The following is a 20,565-nucleotide window of genomic DNA, read 5'->3' as shown; positions in this document are numbered from 1 at the left end:
AATGTCACATGCTTCTTTGTATAAGTTGGCCTTTCTTGCCTTGAGTTGGTACAGTCAACTCTTCAATATAATAGATTGTTATAATGGGTAGCTTCAGCAGTGTTTTCACACTGTAAGCTTTCTCTCTAATCTACATAGAGAGTAAGAATGAAGATTTTGTTGAAAGGCAAAAAAATTATTCCTAGGAAATAGTTGGCCTCATAGATTATCAGCATAGGGAAAGACCTTGAGAACTCAAGGCTTAAGTCTTTGCATTTAATTATGCCTGGATCACAGACAAGTGGTAAGTCACTTATGCTTCCTGCATTCCGTTCTTTACCTTTACCAAGTGAGATGAGACAATGGATGTGAGCCATGTGCACTTAGAACTTCAGCAGCTAATATTAGAAAAATGCTTTGAAAATGACAGATGGAAAGAACTATAAATGCAATCGCTAATGGATTTATGCACTCTCTCTCTCTTCTTCCATTCTATTTCTACCAGTATTTTCCAAAAAATTTCCCAGGGCTCCACCTGAAGTGTGACCTGATGGCACCATAGCACATGTGTTTCCTGAGTTGGTTGAGTGTTTCCCAAATGTATCTACACTTTAAATTCAAATGTTTATCCACTAGGGTTTAAATCATGGAAAGTGTTACTGCCTTAGTGTGACAGCCATATACTTCTGCCTAGACAATTGTTGTAAGTCCTGTGGGGCTTTCTATAGGTTTTCCCCCCTAGATCTTAGTCAATATGGGCCTAGAAATATATAATTCCTTGTGGAAAAAAAAAACAATTCAGATTTTCAGTAGTGTAAATAAATCGACAGAGAGTATGCTTTTAAATCTGTAACATGCAGAAACTTCCCATCCCCTTGCCATTAGCCTCCTCCCAACTAGGTGGTTCTAACTATGAATGTGAGAAGGTAAAAGCCTAAACACTGATATTTCTCCTGCTTCCCTTGTGCACTTGAAATGAGACACTCCATACTTCAGTCTCAGGTCAAGCACTGAAAATTATTCCTTTATTTACTCATTTACCAAATATTTATTGAGCTTGTACTGCTCTCCCAAGCACTTTTCTAGAAGCTGGGTATACAGCTGTGAAAAAAACACAAGTGAAAATCCAAGCGCTTATTAATAAATCCATCAGAATGTTTCATTTGGCCTTTCTTGTAAACATCTAAATTTGTTCATGAAAAAAAATAGAAGAGCATTAGTCCACTGGGGGTATTAATTGCTTTGCAAGAACATTATCTTATGAAAGAACTCACTTTAGCAAATAGCAAGCTCCTTTAGTAATTCAACTTACAATGTTTGTACTTATTATGAACTGTATTCCCAAATGTCCAAGGAGTTAAAGAAAAGGAATGTCTCCAGAGAATGGTTCTAGGTTCTATAACATCTTTAGCATTCCAGTCACTTAAAATAAAAGGGAGAATGTGTTTAGGAGCTTGAGGAAGAGAAAAGAGAGCATAACCAATCAAATGTGAAAATACCCATCTCAGTTTCTAACAGTTCCTCCATTGCTCCAGACCCCTGGCTTGTTAAATTTCTAGCCCAGGACCTGGCATCTATCCATCAATGTTTGTAGAATTGTACAACTATCACTATGATAAAAATGTACACAGGTTTATTCATTCCTTATAATAGTATATTCCCAGGCCATTTCAAAATTGCCTGGTTAGGTTAGAAAAAAGATGAAAACCTTTAAAGTAGGGCTTTACACATTTCCTTCTGAATTTCCTCCCTTTCTGTATTTCCTTCACTGTATAAAAATTTTAGATGTTCTAACACCTGAATTGAAAAAGTCTCTTCTTTAGTTTCTGCCAGGTTAGAAACTGATTGTCAGTCTGATTGTTAGATACTGATTGTCAGCTGCGACTATGCAAAGGAGGAGAGTTTGTCAGTCTACTTTCCTCCAATATCCAGATCAAATCCAAGTCACGATCTTATACGGAGGATCAGAGTCATGAGTTGATGGTGATTTTTATTGACATTTTTTAATTCTTTGAGATAATTTTTGACTCCTCCTATTTACCACTTGCTAAAAACGACTCTGTCTTATCTGGCCTAAGAAAATGTCCTTATTTAGATAAAGCATAATCAATACTTGCATGGAATGTACATAGAATAATACCTTGGATTTACTTCATGATTTTTCGCTAGAATCTAAAGGCCATTTTGTGGTTTATTTCTTGCCATGTGGCAATCCTTAAGTGTTTTGCTAACTCCTTAGAGAACTAAACCCACTCAGCTTATGTTGCATGAGGGTATATTTCCAATTACTCCAATAAGAGTATTTAAATTATTTAAATATTTAAATAATGCCTATGATTCAGTCAGTTACACCTGAGTTATTCAAGGTACCTTCAGATTTCAAACTACCTTATTTCAAATGAAAAACTTATCATTCCCTTATGGTCAATTGGTCAACTCACCTTACTCTGAAATATTAATGCCCTTTGTATTATGGCAGAACATGGGTCAAATTTAAATTCATCTGCTAAAGATACAACATACCAAGCAGGTATCAGAAATGTTAGAGGGCTCTGTCCATCATGAAGAAAAGCCACGGGTAATATCCAAACTATTTAACAGGCACCAACAATCAGAATGGATGTTCAACTAACCAGAGCAGATGTTGGCCATAGTGGTCCACACCAGTTGAATTCAGCTGCGTTAAAGGTCCGTTCTTTTAAACTCCAATTTTTGTGGAGACACCATTTTCAGGGCTTATTATATCCTTGTAAGAAATATTTTCATGCAAAAAATTAGAATTATTTGTTCTAGGAATGAAAAAATACACTACCAATTTCTAATATACAAATCAGGAGGAATAAGAAGTAGCTATTATTTTCTGTAAAATCTTATCACTTAATGGATTGGAAAAAATTGGCCAGTAAAATAATTTCAAATATTCATATTTTTAGTATTTCCCCCATTATTCCTCTTTCTTTTATCCAAGTTGATAAGCAGATGCAGATACTTTCTGCGAGGTCAACTTAGCTACCCAAGCTAAGAGGAGCTTTTTCTTAATATTTTCTGATTTGCTGTGCAAATTAGAAAGAAAATAGCCACCTACTAATATTTAAGTAAGCTCCTAACATATATTAGCATATATCCTTATTGTTTTGCCATGAAACTTTTAATTTCTGTGTCTGTATTTTCTCTTAGTGCACATATTTTTAACTTATTTGGATTTACTTAGCATAGCATTTAATTATGGTAAAAGGTTAAATACTATCAAATGATTTGGTATTTCAATATTTAATCACTTTTACCTTGAATGAGTAAACGTTTAGTCAATAGATATTCAGAGTCATAAAGACATATTTTTATGTACATATATTTTTTCATTTTGTTTGCTTATGACATGGATTAGATAGTTTATGATCTTATATACTTAATTACCAGAAGAGACATACTCATAAGTATGTTCAAAAGACATTTTGAAGGACTTCTACTTACTGATGAGTTGATTTGCTCTAAATACAGATTAGAAACTCACAAATCGATTTTTTCCATCCGCTTAGAAACACTCTTTATTTAAAGTATTTGCATGTTCTAAAGCTTAGGTAAAATAGTAACGGGGACAGTATATGTACAAAGATAGATAAATGCTGTGGCGATATCTTGTTCTGTCCCCATCTTGATGTATTAGTTAGCTTTCACTAAACAGGCACTCTAAAAAAGGGAAGGAAAAACAAATTGATAAGATAAAAGTGTGGGGAATTCCAAAACAAATACTGCTAACTGACCTTTTTTGATGGTTCAGTTAGGAGTGTTCTTATTATGGTACCAATTGGTTGCTTTATTTACTAGTACCATGCATAACTAAGGTAAACACTTGGGTAATATCTTTGGCTTACTTTTTCATAATTTCTGGACAGACATAATGATCTTTCTCCCACAGTTTTAAAAGTCAGATAAATTCCAAAACATATAGAGAATATGGAGCTATAATTTTTAAAAGTCAAGTATTTTTTTTAGCCCACTCCCCCTTTTTTAGAGTATATCTCTAAGTATAGAGTTGTATCTCATGCTCATTTATATGCAAAAAGAAGCTCTGTATATGTTAGAAAAAGAAGCCAGTTCGGAACCTCTGAACCAATTTCCTAATGCTAGTGTTTCACACCTTAGAGTTTTTATCTTGGTGAACTGTGAAATGAAAGAATTAACTCATTAAGGAGTTCTGTTTCATCATAGCCACTCTGATTAAAACCTTCTCTACCATATGGTGCAAGAAATGGTCAGTCACTACTAAAGTTTTCTTTTTAACCACTGCTATGCATCACAAGAAGTCATTAGTTTACAGCTACTTCCTTCTTATTTTTATGACTTTTTAGCTTATCATTAACCCCATTCTCTTATCCTGTACTCTGAGATGAGCAAAGAAGATAATATCCACAACATTTCCACGGCTTACTCTAGAGATAATAACTTTTTGAAAAAGAGATAACCCTGTTTCTTTAAACAACTCCTTCCTCTTTAAATCCATGATAGCTTTCCCTTGTCAAGTTAGACTTTCAGTGCATTGTTAAGGGAATCAGACAAAATTATTTATAGCATGATCCATGCAGATGAAATTGGACTAAACATACCGGAATTGTTTATTATTTCTTGTAAACTTGCTTAATAATTCTTTAATATTTACCCCACAATTTTTTTTAACATCTTTATTGGAGTATAATTGCTTTACAATGGTGTGTTAATTTCTGCTGTATAACAAAGTGAATCAGCTATACATGTACATACATCCCCATATCTCCTCCCTCTTGCATCTCGCTCCCACTCTCCTTATCCCACCCCTCTAGGTGGACACAAAGCACCGATACCCCACAATTTTCTATCCAGACTTTTTTCAGGTTATTAAAGAAATGTAATGGATTAATAGCTAAACTTATTTCCTTCTAATTCAGTCTCTTATGCCACTGTGTGTGGACCTGTTCAGTAGGGTTGTTGTCATAAGACTAGATACAAGTATGTCAATTGTCTAGACATTATATAACTTTAAAGCAACTGCTTAGCCTTTTTAACAAGAAGTAATTAAATGTTAATGAACAGTCCCATACACTTACTTCTTTTCCACAGCTTCTTAGTGTTACCATCGGAATTTGCCAATTTCTACTTGGTTCTCTACATATATAAAGTTATACTCTTGTTTTAAATAAGAGCTGATTTTCACTATTTCATATTCAGTGCAGGAGAGAGGTTGATATTATCTGCCTTGTTGAGTGTCTCCTTCCTTAAATCTCCCTTCTCATTTGGTATCTAGTTTTCACCTCAACCGACTTCCCTCTCATTTCAGAATAGTATTTTTCGGATGCAAACAATTCACTTATTTCCATTCTCAAACTTGATTAATTCAACATGCACTAACTGATACCTTTTGCATGCTAGGCAGTGAACTAGATTCTGGAAGTAAAATATGGCTAGCCAGTCCCTGCTCTCAAGGAGCAGAGTCTAATAGGCGAGATTGACAAATAAGCAAGTATTTGCAATGCAGTGTGGCAAATGAAGAAATATAGGGTGACATAGGAATATATAGGATGTGGATAGTAAGTAACTTACAGGATAAAATCTGGCTACTGGTATCCATAATTCCTAGGTAGAAATAAGATGTTCCATAAGAAATATTCTTTGAGATTATATGAGTGTGAAACTTGTTCTTTCTGGGGAAGTCAGGGACATCTTTAAAAACGGAGGAGGCCAACAAAGTTTGGGGCAAACCACTTTGTTTCAGTCAGCCTTAGTTTTATTAGACATAAAATGAGAAAGTTTGTGTTACATGACTTCTGATGTCCTTTCTAGTTCTAAAACTCTGAGTCTGTAAGTTTTGCTTTTGCAGTACACTGAAAAATCTAAATAGCCTAAACCGGTTTTGAAATCTATTTCAACAAATGATCCATAAAATAAATAAGCACAAAATTCAATTTTTTGGAAAAGTGGTCTGGCTGTAGAACTGAGTAGCCCCATAAAATATTAATTTGGTCATAGTGTGGAAATGTGACATGATCGTTAAATGAGTCAAGGCCTTATTTGTGGCCTTTGGCTCATTTGGTAAGATTAGCCATTAGCCGTGTAGGCAGCATAACACGCATGGCCAAGCAGCTCATGGGAGCGTCCTAACAAATGTTAAATAAAAATTATCTTTCTCTAGCCTTAGGAATATATTGCTGTTATTTTCAAAATAAGACTGTGCTCAGCTTTAAAATCTCAGTCAATGGGAAAATAATTATATTCATTGCACTTAAAATTCTGACTCCTATCTGCAAATGTGTTTTTCTAATATATTTTTTACATCTCTTTGGAAGTTTAGAAGTCAAATGAGTGTTGATGGTTTCTGACCGTCTTTTAATTTTATCACTCCTGCCGGTATGAATTCCCTTTGTACCATTGCAGTAGGTATATGTAACATTTCCCTTTGCAGATGCAAAAAGTGTTTCTTCTTAGTCCTAAGACGCTTTTTTCCTTTCAGTCATTAACTTTGGTTTCATGAAAAATTCCTTCTCCATTTTTCTATTTTATCTATATCTTGATAATAATAATTTAATAACTGTTCTTAAAATCTCTGTATGATAATCCATTAGGCTCATTCAGTAGTCCTTCAGCTTATCTACAAAAGAGCGTGTGCTTTTCTCTTTGCTCATTTTAATGAGGCCTTCCTACCGTGGCTCTAAATATCAACCAAACATGTTAATCTCTTAGGATCTGGCTATTATTAAAATCTCTCAAACATTTTCTGAATTTTAAAACATGTGATTATTATAATGTAATCTGTTTACTTCCATGTGAACTCAAATGGAAATGAATCTCCTGAAATAGCCACATTTTCTTCCTCCCAAATATACATCTGGCATTAAAAAAAACCAACTAATTTAAATCTAGAATCTGGGTTTCCATGACACCAAACATCTGGATGAAAAGTGAAAAATTCAGTAGATGTTTTCAAATATCCAAATATTGTGTCAGTAAAACAGTTAAATGACTGTCTGAATCTCCCCATATTTATCTGGGTTTTTATGCATCATATATGTGGCACTGTCAGTCCTTCCTAATGGAAAACAGTGTCAATGTCAGAAATAATGTATTCACAAACAAGTATGTACTGAGTACCTATTCTGTAGGAAACATTCCAAGTGCTGTAGAGCAGCAGTCCCCAACCTTTTTGGCACCGGGGACCGGTTTGGTGGAACATAGTTTTTCCACGGGGGTGGAAGGGGCCGGGCGGAGGCTGTGGGATAGTTCAGGCGGTAATGCGAGCAATGGGGGCGATGGTTCAGGCGGTAACGCGAGCAATGGGGGCGGCAAATGAAGCTTTACTCGCCTGCTCGCCGCTCACCTCCTGTTGTGCAGCCCAGTTCCTAACAGGGTACTGGTCCGGTACCGGACCGCGGCCCGGGGGTTGGGGACCCCTGCTGTAGAGGGTTCAAGGTTAAAGGCTTGAACTCTGTCCTCAAATGAATTGCAGTGCAGCGAGGGCTATTACACAAGTACACATATATATATAAAAGATGATGTGGAGTGAATAAAAACACAAGAGAGGAGGAGAGAAGGCACTGTGGAATTTTGGAGGAAGGTGACTAGTCCAGGCTAGGGAGGGTTTTCTGCTGGGCCCAGTGTTTGGACTGACCATGATGGACATGCCAGCATCATGGAAATGGAAGGGAATGTTGTGATCACATATTTGAAATACGCTGTCCTTCAGCAGCTGGGAATTTTACTTAAATCAGATAATCCTAAATTAGCCAGATGATTGCAACGGTTTTTGTGTCATTTTTCATTATCACAGCCTTGGGTTTCTGTACGTTTTTTGCGTCTAAGCGTGTTTCTCAGGTATTTTGATGAGCAGATTTATATGCATCCCCCTTAAGAGTTTCAGCTTGACACAAAGAAGCATACTGAAATTTACTCTCCGTATGGTCATTATAAAAAGTCTACCTTATACTTTGCTTTTCAAATTAGAAAAAAGATATATAATTTTCACAGTTCCATATACATTGCATGCTTAAACCTCTATCTTCCAAGTTAGGTGATTTTTTAATCTATTAGGATCACAACTCTGATCAACTTTTTAAAAAATCCCAAATCCTCAAGATCTTTGCCATGTTTGACCAGAATCTAGATTAAAGCAAAATGGTTTGCCTCTTCTTCTTCCCCCCACCCTGCCTCCCTCCTTTTCCTCACCATCCTTCTCTTTTTTTAAAAAAAATAAACAATCATTTTAAGCTGGAGGGGAATATGGAGTAAACTGAGAAAATTTCTGATAATCTAAATTGTGCCATATGTGTTAGTCAGCACTAATAAATTGGCTCAAGTAGCTAAAAGGTAAAGGGTGGCTGGATTTAGATAAAGCTGGATCCAAGGGCAGAAATGTGCACAAATCTGTTCTTTATAGCTACTGGCTCTGCTTTTGTCTGTGTGGGCTTCATTCTCAATCAGGCTCTCCCCATTTGGTGGCAATAATGGCCATCAACAACTCCAGGCACAAATTCTACTGACTTAGTAACCCCAGTGAAAAGAGAACACCTTTGACTGGCAGTCGTACTGACTCCCATTAACCTAACTTGGGTTCCATCTTCAGAGCAGCCAGAATGATTAACTATGTTGATTGGCTAAGCCCTGAGTACATCCCTGAAGTAAAATTAAGGCACTTTTACCAAAAGAAAAGGGAAAAGGTACTTCAGTGAAAAACTTTCATGTTAGAGTGGGAAAGTCCTCCACTAAATATCAGTAGAGCGGGTGGTTATCCCAGCCTTACCACTGCCTGTTTCTATGACCTGGAGTGTTAATTAAGCCATTGCGTCTTGGTTTCTTCATCTACATAAATTAGGTCGCAGGACAAGGTTCTGTTTAAAGACTTTTTTAGCTCTCATATTTTGTGGTTCTGATCTCAAGAACTAGGACAAGGATAAGACACCCAGAAAATGCAGATTTACAAATAGTAACACAAAGCAGGAGATACATCACGTTTCACGTAGAAGTGCTTTTGGGAGAAACCCGACGTTAGCTTGGCAGTGGAAGAGCAAAGGGTTGCAGGTTGCTCCTGCATCCTGAGGTAGTGATTAGAAGCTCAGACAACTTGAGAGGAGAGGGTGTGTGTGTATGTGTGTGTGTGTGAGAGAGAGAGAGGGAGGAAGAGAGTCAGTGAAGTTCAGAATTAACCATCACAAACTTTATTACTATAATCTCCATAGATATTTTGTAAACCACAAAATATAGCTTTGTTAACCTCATTTTACTATTACAGAGACTAAGTCCCAGGCACAGCCTTGTTCAAGGTGGCAGAACTACTGACAAAGCTTGAATGAGAACTTAACGTCTACTTTTTTTCACTCTTTCTACAGATCTTTAAAGACACTGAGACAGAGTGGGGGGAGAAATAAAGAAGTTTAAAAAACCCAAGGCTTTACTCTCAGAAAGTTATACTTAATAAAGACAAGGTGTGAAAATAAGACATGACAATGAAGGGCTAAAAATTATAAATACTAAGTAAATCACTATGTGAATTATTTTATTTTTATAAATTCATTAATTTTATTTATTTATTTTTGGCTGCGTTGGATCTTTGTTGCTGCACTCGGGCTTTCTGTAGTAGTGGCGAGCGCGGTGCGCGGGCTTCTCATTGTGGTGGCTTCTCTTGTTGCGGAGCACGAGCTCTAGGCACTCAGGCTTCAGTAGTTGTGGCACGAGGGCTCAGTAGCTGTGGCCCACGGGCTTAGTTGCTCCGCCGCATGTGGGATCTTCCCGGACCAGGGATTGAACCCGTGTCCCCTGCATTGGCAGGCAGATTCTTAACCACTGCACCACCACAGAAGCTCTCACTATGTGAATTTAGTGGAAAGCAAATATCTTGTTTCCAGTTTTATTTTCAAATTTCATTTGCAGTATACATTCTAATCACGGCGTCAGAATTTCTGTTTACATAAGGAAAGGTGTTAAATTAATGGCCACTGAATAAGTTTGACATTCCATGAAAATGCATTGATTTTTTCAAGGGTTAGGTCTTTAGCACCATCTATTTGTACCAGTTCAATAAGCCTGGTCCCAGAGCAATAAGTGATATTTACCCAATGCAGTTTCATTGTCCATATTAGAGAAATTGCTTAGAGGGTTTCGTCTACGAGTGGCATCATCAAACTTAAGGTCACCTGAATTAACTCTATAAAATAAGTCGTATCTTAGGGGTGGATTGAGGAAAAGGAAGTGGTGATCATGATGACCAAGTTCCAAGTATTTGCTGAAACTAAGAACCTGCCCAACAAGTTACTTGATCATTTGTCTCAAAGGTTATATTACATCATCACAGAAGAAATTTGACAAATTGCACATTGTTCCTTCAAGAGCTCATCTAGTAAACTTTATAGACCAGTGAGTCGAACTCATAGGGTAGGAAAGTAACCTTAAGGACTAATTCTCAAGGTGTCCTGCTTTTAAAAATATCCAGTGAAAAAGTTACCATAACAGAAGAGAATATCTAATTGTATAAAAAGTTAAATTACTATGTTTTTAAAAAAATATGGAGTGTATAAATTAATTATAATAAATTAATATTACTTTAAAATTAATATTGGATTTTAAAAAATTGTTTGCAGCAGTAAACATGCAGACAACATAGGAGTATATAAACATAAAGTAAAAGCCTGCATCCCATGCCCTACACAACATGAAGTTGTGCAGAGCATGGGGTGTGTGTGTTTTTCCAGATGTTTTCCTTGCATGACAAGCATAGATATGTGGGCATTTAATTAATTAATTTATTTAGCTATTTATCTATTTTACAAAAATTGGTAATACAGGTTGTTCTACAGTTTACTTTTTTCATGCAACAATATGTGGGGAAAACCTTTTCATGAGAAACTCCCATTTTATTTAACTATGATCCATTTGACAGATAGTTAGGTTGTTTCCAATTTTTTAGCCTTGCAAAAACTGCAATTTTCATTTACTGTGTACTTCTAATTCATGAGATGATTAGAAATATCACTTGAAGTATTCTAAAACATCAGTATAAATCCTTTCAACGTGGAATAAAGATTGTGATAAATTGGTTCCAGTTTGGACAAAAATGGAGAGGGATTAACCACAAAAGAAAATTATCATTAAGTGATTTCACCTAAAAACTGTTTCACTGATACATTCTAAGAATACTGTAGATCTATTTGCATGTACTTGATGAACCAGTTTAACCCCAAAGGGATGAAAAAAAAGAGAGTCTAAGGTCAGTATCTGGAATACAGGTAATATCTCACTTTCGAATGAGTCTTTAGAAAAAAGACAATTAAAAAAATATTTTCTGTCTACGTTGCGTCATGAGCCATACGTGTCTTACTAACTTTTTTAACAGCTGTCAGTTGATATTCAAAGTAAGAGGATATTTGTGATTCACCTCTCTTCAACAGTGGCTTTAAATTATTTGGGGATGTGAAAAACTTTGACCTATGCTGGTTCTTTCTTGATGAAGGGAATCATCATCATCGCTATTATGTTACAATGTGTGTTCTCCTGAGTAAGTTGAGCCACCTCTGAGCCACTGGACCAGGGTGGGTTGGCCCCCATCAGTGAACAGACTAAACTATAGCCTCAGTCCAAGAATATAGAAACTGACAACAAATTATTGCTTGTGGTCTACTTCCAGTTTTCAAGTGCAAACATACCAAAGTTTATTTTAAATTTGAGCCAGTCAGACATTTAGCAATATACATCAAAGAAGAAGTGAAGGCTTCCCATGTTTATTATTTCAATACGATGTCTGTTCTAATAAAGTAGAAGAATGCATATGATAGATCATGTAGTAGAAATTCTCTAGTTCCACAGTTTGGCCTTAAATATATACATATATTTGTAAAATAATCCAAAACACTTTGCCATGGTTCCAATTCCTCTGAAAGCTGATTGTTTTCCATTCCTTTTTTAATTTTAGAAATACAGTGGCCGACTGCCAGAACCCTTTCAGATAAACAGTACACTCCCTGTATAAAAGGGGCATAGAATCATGAACGTTCAAAAACCACAGAACGTTATTTAAATAAGTTAAAGTTATTATGGTCTTCCCTATTAATTAAAAAAAAAAAAAAAAGCCATCTGTGCAAGGTGAATTTTGGTAAGGTCCCAATTTTTTTAATGATTGTGGATGGAATTCGCAACTGCTTTCATAGTGAAAGTACAGTTCAGGGATTCCCAAGATAAAATGCACTGTTTATGTAATTTTGTGGTCATTTGACTTAATTTCTAATAAAACACTGGGAAGAATTCTTGTTACTCAATCTGAATGTACAGTCCTGCTGGAAGGAATTGACTCTACACTAACTTCCCCTTTCTAGTCTTCTACTAGCTTAACATCCTAAACCTTTATTTCATCTAAACCTTCTCTGTGTGTGTGTGTGTGTGTGTGTGTGTGTATGTTTGTGTGTGTCTCTGCCTGTCTCCCTCACACACACACATACACACACACACACCACAACCCACATTTTGTCAGAACTGTCTTGGGCAAATGCATCATAATAGTGAACAAGACTGAGCACACCAAAAAAAGGAAAAAACAAAACACCACCGCGTGAAGAAACAGCATACTGGGAGACATTACCAATGCAGATCTATACATCCTTGTGATGAGTCTTTATTTTCATTTTCATTTTTGTTATTTGCAGAATTGATTTCCATTGGGCAAATAACCTAGAAACCCAGGCTTTCAAAGTCTTAGAGGAATAAAAAGTCAAAGGGGGCTCCTCCCTTGAATTTGGCAGGAAAATACCACAACAAGAAGGATCTGGGGATCGTTTTTGGTCATTTTCCCTCCAACCAGTGTTTTCAGTCAATTAAAATTTGTACCCTAGGCCTTTTCCAGTTTGAAGCCACCCCAGCATCTGCGATGAGCAATCCTTCTTGTTTGTGCAGTCATTCATTATCTCCATTACCAAAAGGAGAATAGAGGACAATTACATTGTTTGGACGAATCAGAGTGTTAGGAGGAGTATTTGTCATGGTGGCAGAGTGAGTGCAGCACCTGACAGGCAACGATTGATGGCCAGGAATGAGTGTGAGTGGCCAAAGCAGCCTCATAGGATGCAAATTACTGACTGTGGATTCCAATTTATCCTGTTCATTTTTCTTGCCCGTGCTGAAGACCATTAGTGGTTTTTGAAGCAGTGAAGGGGTCATTACTAATGTGGGTAGGCTCGAAGCAGGAGGGGGAAGGAGGGGAAAAGCCTTCTGTAATTACACAGCTTTCAGGAACAGGCTGGAGGCCCTAGCCAAAAAAATGTCAACACCTCGCAATCAGAAAAATTTATTTTCATTTTATGCTTAACCCATATTAACTCAACATTATCATCTTTCTTTGTTAACATTTGCAGAATATTAAAAGCCTGGCTTCTATATTAATACAAATCTAGTTAACCCCTTTTGCAATACAGGGGATTTTGTTTAACCTAATGGCATTTGGGTTTGCTAATAAGTAATTGCACACGTTTTGGATAACGTACGCTATTATGGAAGATGAAATACCTGAAGAATAAAATCTTAGATGATTGAAAAACATTCACTCTCTCAAACACTGGAATGATTAGAAAGCTCTGAATGGAATACTTTGTTGTTCCTAATGTCAGCCTTTAATAACGTTGATGGGAAATATTTATTACTCAAGGCTTTCTAGTTTAGGAACGACTTTGACATGCTGTATAAAAGTTTACTTCTCTGTTTAAGAAAACCAGTGAATTTAGAGCAGAGACCTATTTAACAGACATGTTTTATAGTTATGTACATGCCAGTACAGTGTCTCAAAGTAAATGTACGATTCTACAGTAACAATCTTTGATTTCGGAATGAGAGAGGAAAGTGGTTTGCTGATGGGAAGATGGTTTGTTATAAATGCTGGTGAGCTGTGATGGGAAGTAAAGAATTAAAAAACACCGAAACCTATGGCTTCATTCTCTAATTGCCACACTTCAGGGTAAAACGTAAAATTTCTGTATTGCACATAATTGATTCCTTGTGATGGGTGGTCACTTTGTGCGACCCTCTTAACCCGGAGCAGCAACCAGTAAAAATGAAAGAATCTTCCACTGTCCCTTAAAGGAGTCAACATAAACAACTGTCAGTAAACTCTGCTGTAACTGAAGTGGTAGCCATGGCTTCCAAGAATAGTTGTGATTATGGACGATCTTACTTTGCAAACTGACTATCAATAATCTTAGATTAACTAGGAAATAATGATTATATTGAGCCATCTCACAAAGATAATATAGGAGAAGGGCTGCACAGAGGTTTTCCAAGAAGTAAAGTAAAATGGGCCCGCAAGTAGTTCCCTTAGTGTAACTGAAGTGATTGTAGCCAACCAAAATTCTGACCCATCGCCAAAGTGCTGTGCGTCCCTGACTGATTGAAGAAACTGAATACCTGCAATGCTGCCATGCTTTGTGCCGCTGGCCTCCACAGTGTGGCGGGAACGGGGCTGCACAAGCAGGTTTTTGGATTCTTGTTTCTGCCCACATTTTTCCCCCACACATGATTAAAAAGCTGTGATTAGGAAAATCAAGCTATAGACTAAAGAAATCACAAACGGTGGTTTCATTTAGACGTAAGTGACTCTTTCTTAACTTCTGATACATCTTTCAAAACATTTGTTTTTTCATTAGCATCCGTACCCTTCCGAAGAGCAGAAGAAACAGTTAGCTCAAGACACAGGACTTACAATTCTCCAAGTAAACAACTGGTGAGTGACCCCAAAATCAATGTCTTTCTCCCGTGGCTAAAATAAGATTTCTCAATCATTGTTTTCTTTTTTTGTTTCTGAAACAAATGAAATGGAGGAGGGTAACTTCTGTGTTTCTACCTTGAGGTGTGAACATAGTGCACAGGGAGAGGAAGAGGTAACTAGGTAAATGGTTTTGGTGAGATGTATCCCTCTTCTCTTTCTCTCTGCCTCTTTTTTCTTTTCTTTTCTCCTCTCTCGCTTTTCCTCTCTGCCTCACTTTCCCCATCTCTGATGCTTTAAAATTCTCGAATTGAACAGAGCAAATTCAGTTCAGGTCCTTCCCGTTGAAAATAGTCACTCTGGGTATTTTGGTGCAGTCCTCATGTGGAGTTATCAGTTCTCGGAAGGTTTCTTTAGTCTAGGCTTTCTAGGCTGATGGAGATCCAGGCTCTTTAGCATCTCCTAGGAGAATTTTATTTACCCTAATTTTTTTTTGAACACAGGGTTAAAAAAAAAAAAAATTTCCCCATTTTTAGCTTTGCCATTTGGCCGATTACTCCCGTGGAGGTTCATGGGCCATCACTCTTTGTATGTGGCTTAGAGGGTAACTGAGGAAAAGGAGGGGCAGAGGATTAAATAAAATGATCACAGTGGCCAAGAAATGATATAGGAATTACTTATCAAAATACTGGCCCAGGTTTTATCAGCAGCTTAATTTTGTTCGGTACATTCTTGGGGTGATGTTCAGATTAATTGAACTGACAGTTCTCTTTCAAAATTCAGGGAAAGTATTTGCACGGATTTCAGGCCTTATACAAACTTAATTACATGGAACTCCATTTTATCATTCTAATTCCATGTAGCAGAGGTTGTATTTACAAATGAGAAGTCTCTGCCTTTATTCACAGCTTTCCTTAATATATTTATCAAAGCAGGTTCATTTACAAAGTGCTCTATCTGTGGGATACAGGCAGGCAGACATTAACAAAGCTTTTAGGTTTATCAGGCTCGCTGCCTGATGAGCTACCCGAGGGTCAATTGATTTTGTGGTTCTGTGATTCATTTTTTTCTCATTTTTCTAGGATCACAATGAGAGACATGCTTGGAGAATTAGCCAGTTTGTCTGCCTTATCTGTCAGGCAATTTTTTTTTTCCCAGGGAAGTCAAGCTACTTAAATTGGCCACAGGAACTGCCGTTATCTGACTTTAATGCACCCTATAGTGTGGATAGCATTTCAATTACACCAGTAACCAAAGCTTAGCTGCAGCCCTTTTCATGCCTAGTGCTGTACAGAAAGTGATGTGCCTACCTACAGAAGCAGAAAATTGAGTTGCCTTGCTTCTGTCAGGGTGATTAATGCAGAAATAAACTGCTAACCTGAAAAGAAAGGCAGAAAGAAAGGATAGACAATACAGACTTGAATTCACTTTAATTTTCTTCTAAAGATTGGAACTATGTACATTTAAAGATACCCTTTAGACCAAAAACTTGGAATAAAAGCTGTAATCTCCAAACAGGGATGTGTATGTGATTATACGTTGATATGAGCCTCATAGAGTAGATACACATATGTCAACGTATATATATATATTCTCATTTATGTTCCCAGCACAAGCTATCAGTAGTCTAAAACAATAAAATAAATATATTCTGTGTTGACGGTAGAAGACTTATTTGCCCTGCATGTTATTTTATATCATACTGATTGTCAAACCGAGCTCCGTTATATACAATGGTCCTTGATGCAGTGAATGTTGCTTTAAAATCATAATTTCTATAAATTTGCGGCAAGTTGAGGGTGGTTGTGATGGGAGTCTTGGGAAAAATGAAATATTTCTACGTTGATATTTGACTTTGACATTTGATCTTGCTCTTTTTGAAAGTGCTGTTCCCTACCATCCACTACCTGTACTTTTTGATGTAGTCATTACGCTTGAAGAGTGAAGATGCTACGGTCGTATCTAAAGATGAGCGTTTCTCACAATTAGACACCTGCTTGGAACTTGGAGCGAGCTCCCTTATTTTCTGAATTCCATTGAGCCCCAGGGCATGGAGGAGGAGTTCTGTCGGTGTGATAGCTTCGGTTTCTTGTTTCTCTATTATTTGAGCCGTATTTGCCGCAGGATGCCAAGGGTTAGGATGTGACAGTCTATCACACCGCATACTTTCCATAATATGGCATCAATGTTGACACCTATGTCTTTACAAAATAATTCCACCTCCTTAATTTTCACAGCTCCTTCTGAAAAACCCTCTAATCCTGCCCTTAGGTCCAATTCTTAGTTAACAGCTACCGTAACTTTGATAATAAGGTGTGACTCATGAGGATAACATGGAAAATACTTTTAAAAGACTACCAGGAATTTCACACAGGGACTGAATTTTGGTGGATTTCAAAAAGAAATTTAAAAGAGAATACCAGCTACTGTGTAGTATATTTCTGAAACTGTCCGATGTCTTGATGATATCATCTTCAAAACAGAGACAGCTATCCAAACTGATTTCAAAAGGCTTCACAATCACTGTTCTTAAGTGCCAAGTGATAACTAAAAGAGATGAGAAGAGTAGGCTATAAACTATTTCTCCAGGCCCTGAGAGCTCTCAGCAAAAAAAAAAAAAAAAAAAAAGCACAGGGATCAGAGAGCAGTTCCTAAACCTCATTTAGTCAGCTCTGCTAGGAAATGATACCCGCTTCTCTGACTGAGGCCAGGACTTTAGACTTGTGTGCTGTGGTGTCCGTACTCAAAGAATTAGAATAGTATAGAAAGCACCCACATCAGAAAATCATGGAAGACTTGCTGTTTCAGTTCTGCTTCTCACTTTCCTCTTAAAATAGAAAGGCCAAGCAAGGTCAGGGTAGTTAAGTATTGCTGTAAAATAACCTCTGTAGTAATAAGCAATAGAACATGGCTTCACGTACTTGATGGGAGCAATAAGCAATAAAAACAGACCTGTTAAGATCAGTCAGTAATTTCAGAACAAATAAGCAAAAAGGAAGTTTAGGAGATAATTAAGGGAATTAAAGATTGTGTTACCTTAGCAGCCAGTGTTAGAAATAATCTTAATGGGCTTTTCCCATGTATTTACAGTAGGGAGTGTGCAAAAAGTGATGATACCACCAAATCAAAATGTGATTTCAGGAAAAAAGCGGAATCTATGACACTAAGTCATTTTTTCCTACAATTAGCCCTCAGAAGTCCATAAATAATCAATAACCTAATTAAGACTTTAAAAAAAAAAATGATAACCAGATCTTCAGTGTATGCACTTCACTGACAAAGGTAATCACAAGTAGTGAGACTGGCTTTCTAGGCTGTTCAGTTGGGGGAGAGTCACTTCAGCTGTGAAATCATCAAAGTGTGTGCATTAGGAGAGAAGAAAAGCAAGGAAATGAATATCCTCACCCTGAATAACCTCCTCACCATGGAGAAGCAAACATGGTGTACTTTGACTGAATATTGATTAAATCTTGGAGGGTAAGATAGCGTGGTAGGTGAGCACTTAGGCTCCGGAACCAGACCCCGGAAGGCTAAAAATCCTGGTTCCACCATTCGTCAGATGTTTGACCTTCAGCAAATTACTTAACCCTTTTAAGCCTCGCTTTCCTCATCTGTAAAATGGGGACAATAGTCATTTATATCTTATACAGTTGTAACATTTCAGAGAAACACTGCATGCTAAGTACTCAGCATAGTGCTGGCACGCACCATAGATGCTGTCTGTTGTTAAAATAGTTAAAAGTACATAATTGTAAAAATGAGAGAGAATTATGATGATTTCATACAAAGATATCAATGAAGACATCATTAAATCGCTTACAAACTGGAATGGAGGTTTCTTTCAGGAGGAAATCGACCTATATTGAAGCGGCGATAAAATTTGAGAGCAGACAACTCACTGTGCATAGCTTCTATATTAAACAAAGCTAGACTTTTGTAGTTTCTTAGATGATCCTTTTTTTTTGTAGTTCTTTGATGCCAGGGAGGTAAGATTAGGGAACCCTAGGAGGTAAGTGGCTTCAAATAGCTGTGAAGGTTAGACGTTTTGAAGGAAAGTCTTGGGTATTAATGTCTGGTATTTCCTCAGGAGGCCTGCTTACATGCATTCATTGACAAAAGATTTTTCTGAAACTTATTTTTTTTAACGAGTTCTTGCTTGAATAATTTGTTGGGATGCATTCATACATCTTTGACAATAGTAATCATTGAAATATAGTAAAGTCTTAACTTTGACGATTAAAACTCCTTAAGCTAAAAATACTATGAGAAAAATCATAACATTTCCATGTTCTCATGTAACTTTCCTCAATGCTATGTAAGAATTATAATATTAACTTTTTTAAGTTCCTATTTCCAGGTTTAATTTTAAAAGGAAGAAATACCATACTTTTAAAAACTCATGTCACTGCAGTAACTGTATCCTTATCTATATACCAACAAGCAAAGTCCATAGGGTGACTTATTGACAGAAAACAGGTATACTAGGAATAAAGGACTTAACTTTCTTGATAGGAGGCTGTCTCCAGAGCCCGCGTAAAAATGCATGAAACTGAAATTTCGAAGAACTTTCCAGTTGAACGTAGCTCAGAGAGTTCCTTTGTGTAATAGATTTCAGTGTCCTTGCATGGCCTCTCAAACTGAAGATATAAAATCTTCGTCCTGCTTGCCCCACCTTTCCATCAATGGTCTTAAAACCATCTTTCTTGGTACAACAGCTTTTAATAATCAGACATCCACTTTGTGGAACTTCCTCATGGGAAGTGACAGTTTTGTTTTACCTATTTCAGTTTGACCATGTGGACGAATTTTTCTAGACTAGATAAGAGCTTGCTCAATTCGGACTGAAGAACTGTACCGGGGGAATTCCCTGGCGGTCCAGTGGTTAGGACTCTGTGCTTTCACTGCGGGGGGCCCAGGTTCGATCCCTGGTCGAGGAACTAAGATCCCGCAAGCCGCGCAGCATGGCCAAAAACAAACAAACAAACAAACAAACAACTGTGCCGGGAAAGTTATCTTGGGAATCAGTTTTTCCCTTTAGGAAGGCTCACTAACTACCCAGGTGACTTGGTTTTCTTACGTGCGAAATGGAAAGATGAGGAGACAAAAGAATTTGTGTGTGCAAACATCTAAGTTAAGAGTACTCTGAAAATAAAAGGCAGTTTTGTTAGAAGACCTTCCCAGCCTTGATTAAAATATGGACAGGAACAGAGTGGTAGCCTCAGGAAAGCAATCATTTTCCTCAGGAATCCATCAGTCCAGAGAGATGTGGGTGCCCAGATGCTTTTCTTTGCCGCTTACACTTAAAAGGGCAATAATAGTGTTCTAGGTGGGTTTGAAGACAGGGTCAATGTCAGACCCTCTGTCGGTGAATCCCCAAGCCCAATTCGAAGCCTAATTAAATGAGGAGGAGGCTGGGTTAGTGGTAAAAGAGGTTGCACTTCTTTACAGCAAAGACAAGTCATTTTCAAAGGTATGTATGTTGTCATTCCCCGGCAAGGAGAGCAGACACCAGGAAATACGGTGTAATATTAGGACATCACAAGTAAGCTGGGAATTGAGGAAAATAATTTTGTAGTAAACATATGGAACGATTGGCCAGTGGTGCAGGAAATCTAAATGAGGCACAGAGACAGCTGGACACTTTTATCTCAAGAGAAAAAGGATTGAGGGAGAGAGTGATAGACCAAGGAGGTGGAGTTGAGATAAACCTAAGGGAATGAGCTGGCTGGACCAAACAGCCTCTCTCTGCTCAGCAGTTTCCACCACGGCCATTTGTTAAACACAGAGCTGCCGTCTTCACTGATTATTTCCAAGTAACATCTATGTTTCTGAATAAAAATCCATTTGAATCTCAAGTCAGATTTGCCAGGTGCTAGATTCATTGTCAG

General features: G+C 37.3%; 1 protein-coding gene across 6 annotated transcripts in view; it reads left to right on the top strand.

The window, feature by feature from the left end:
- MEIS2 (Meis homeobox 2) overlaps positions 1 to 20,565 on the top strand; it is a 200,099-nt gene that overhangs the window by 126,862 nt on the left and 52,672 nt on the right. For all 6 annotated transcript variants that reach the window (XM_082443208.1, XM_082443211.1, XM_082443210.1 and 3 more), the window contains one exon: positions 14,619 to 14,695. In XM_082443208.1, the coding sequence (XP_082299334.1) occupies positions 14,619 to 14,695 (77 nt within the window). The remainder of the gene's footprint in view (positions 1 to 14,618; positions 14,696 to 20,565) is intronic.

This window comes from Balaenoptera physalus (genome assembly GCF_965194825.1).
Source record: "Balaenoptera physalus genome assembly, chromosome: 2".
Lineage (NCBI taxonomy): Eukaryota > Metazoa > Chordata > Mammalia > Artiodactyla > Balaenopteridae > Balaenoptera > Balaenoptera physalus.
The sequence above is the reverse complement of the archived record's forward strand: the minus strand, read 5'-3'. Positions and strand labels throughout refer to the sequence as shown.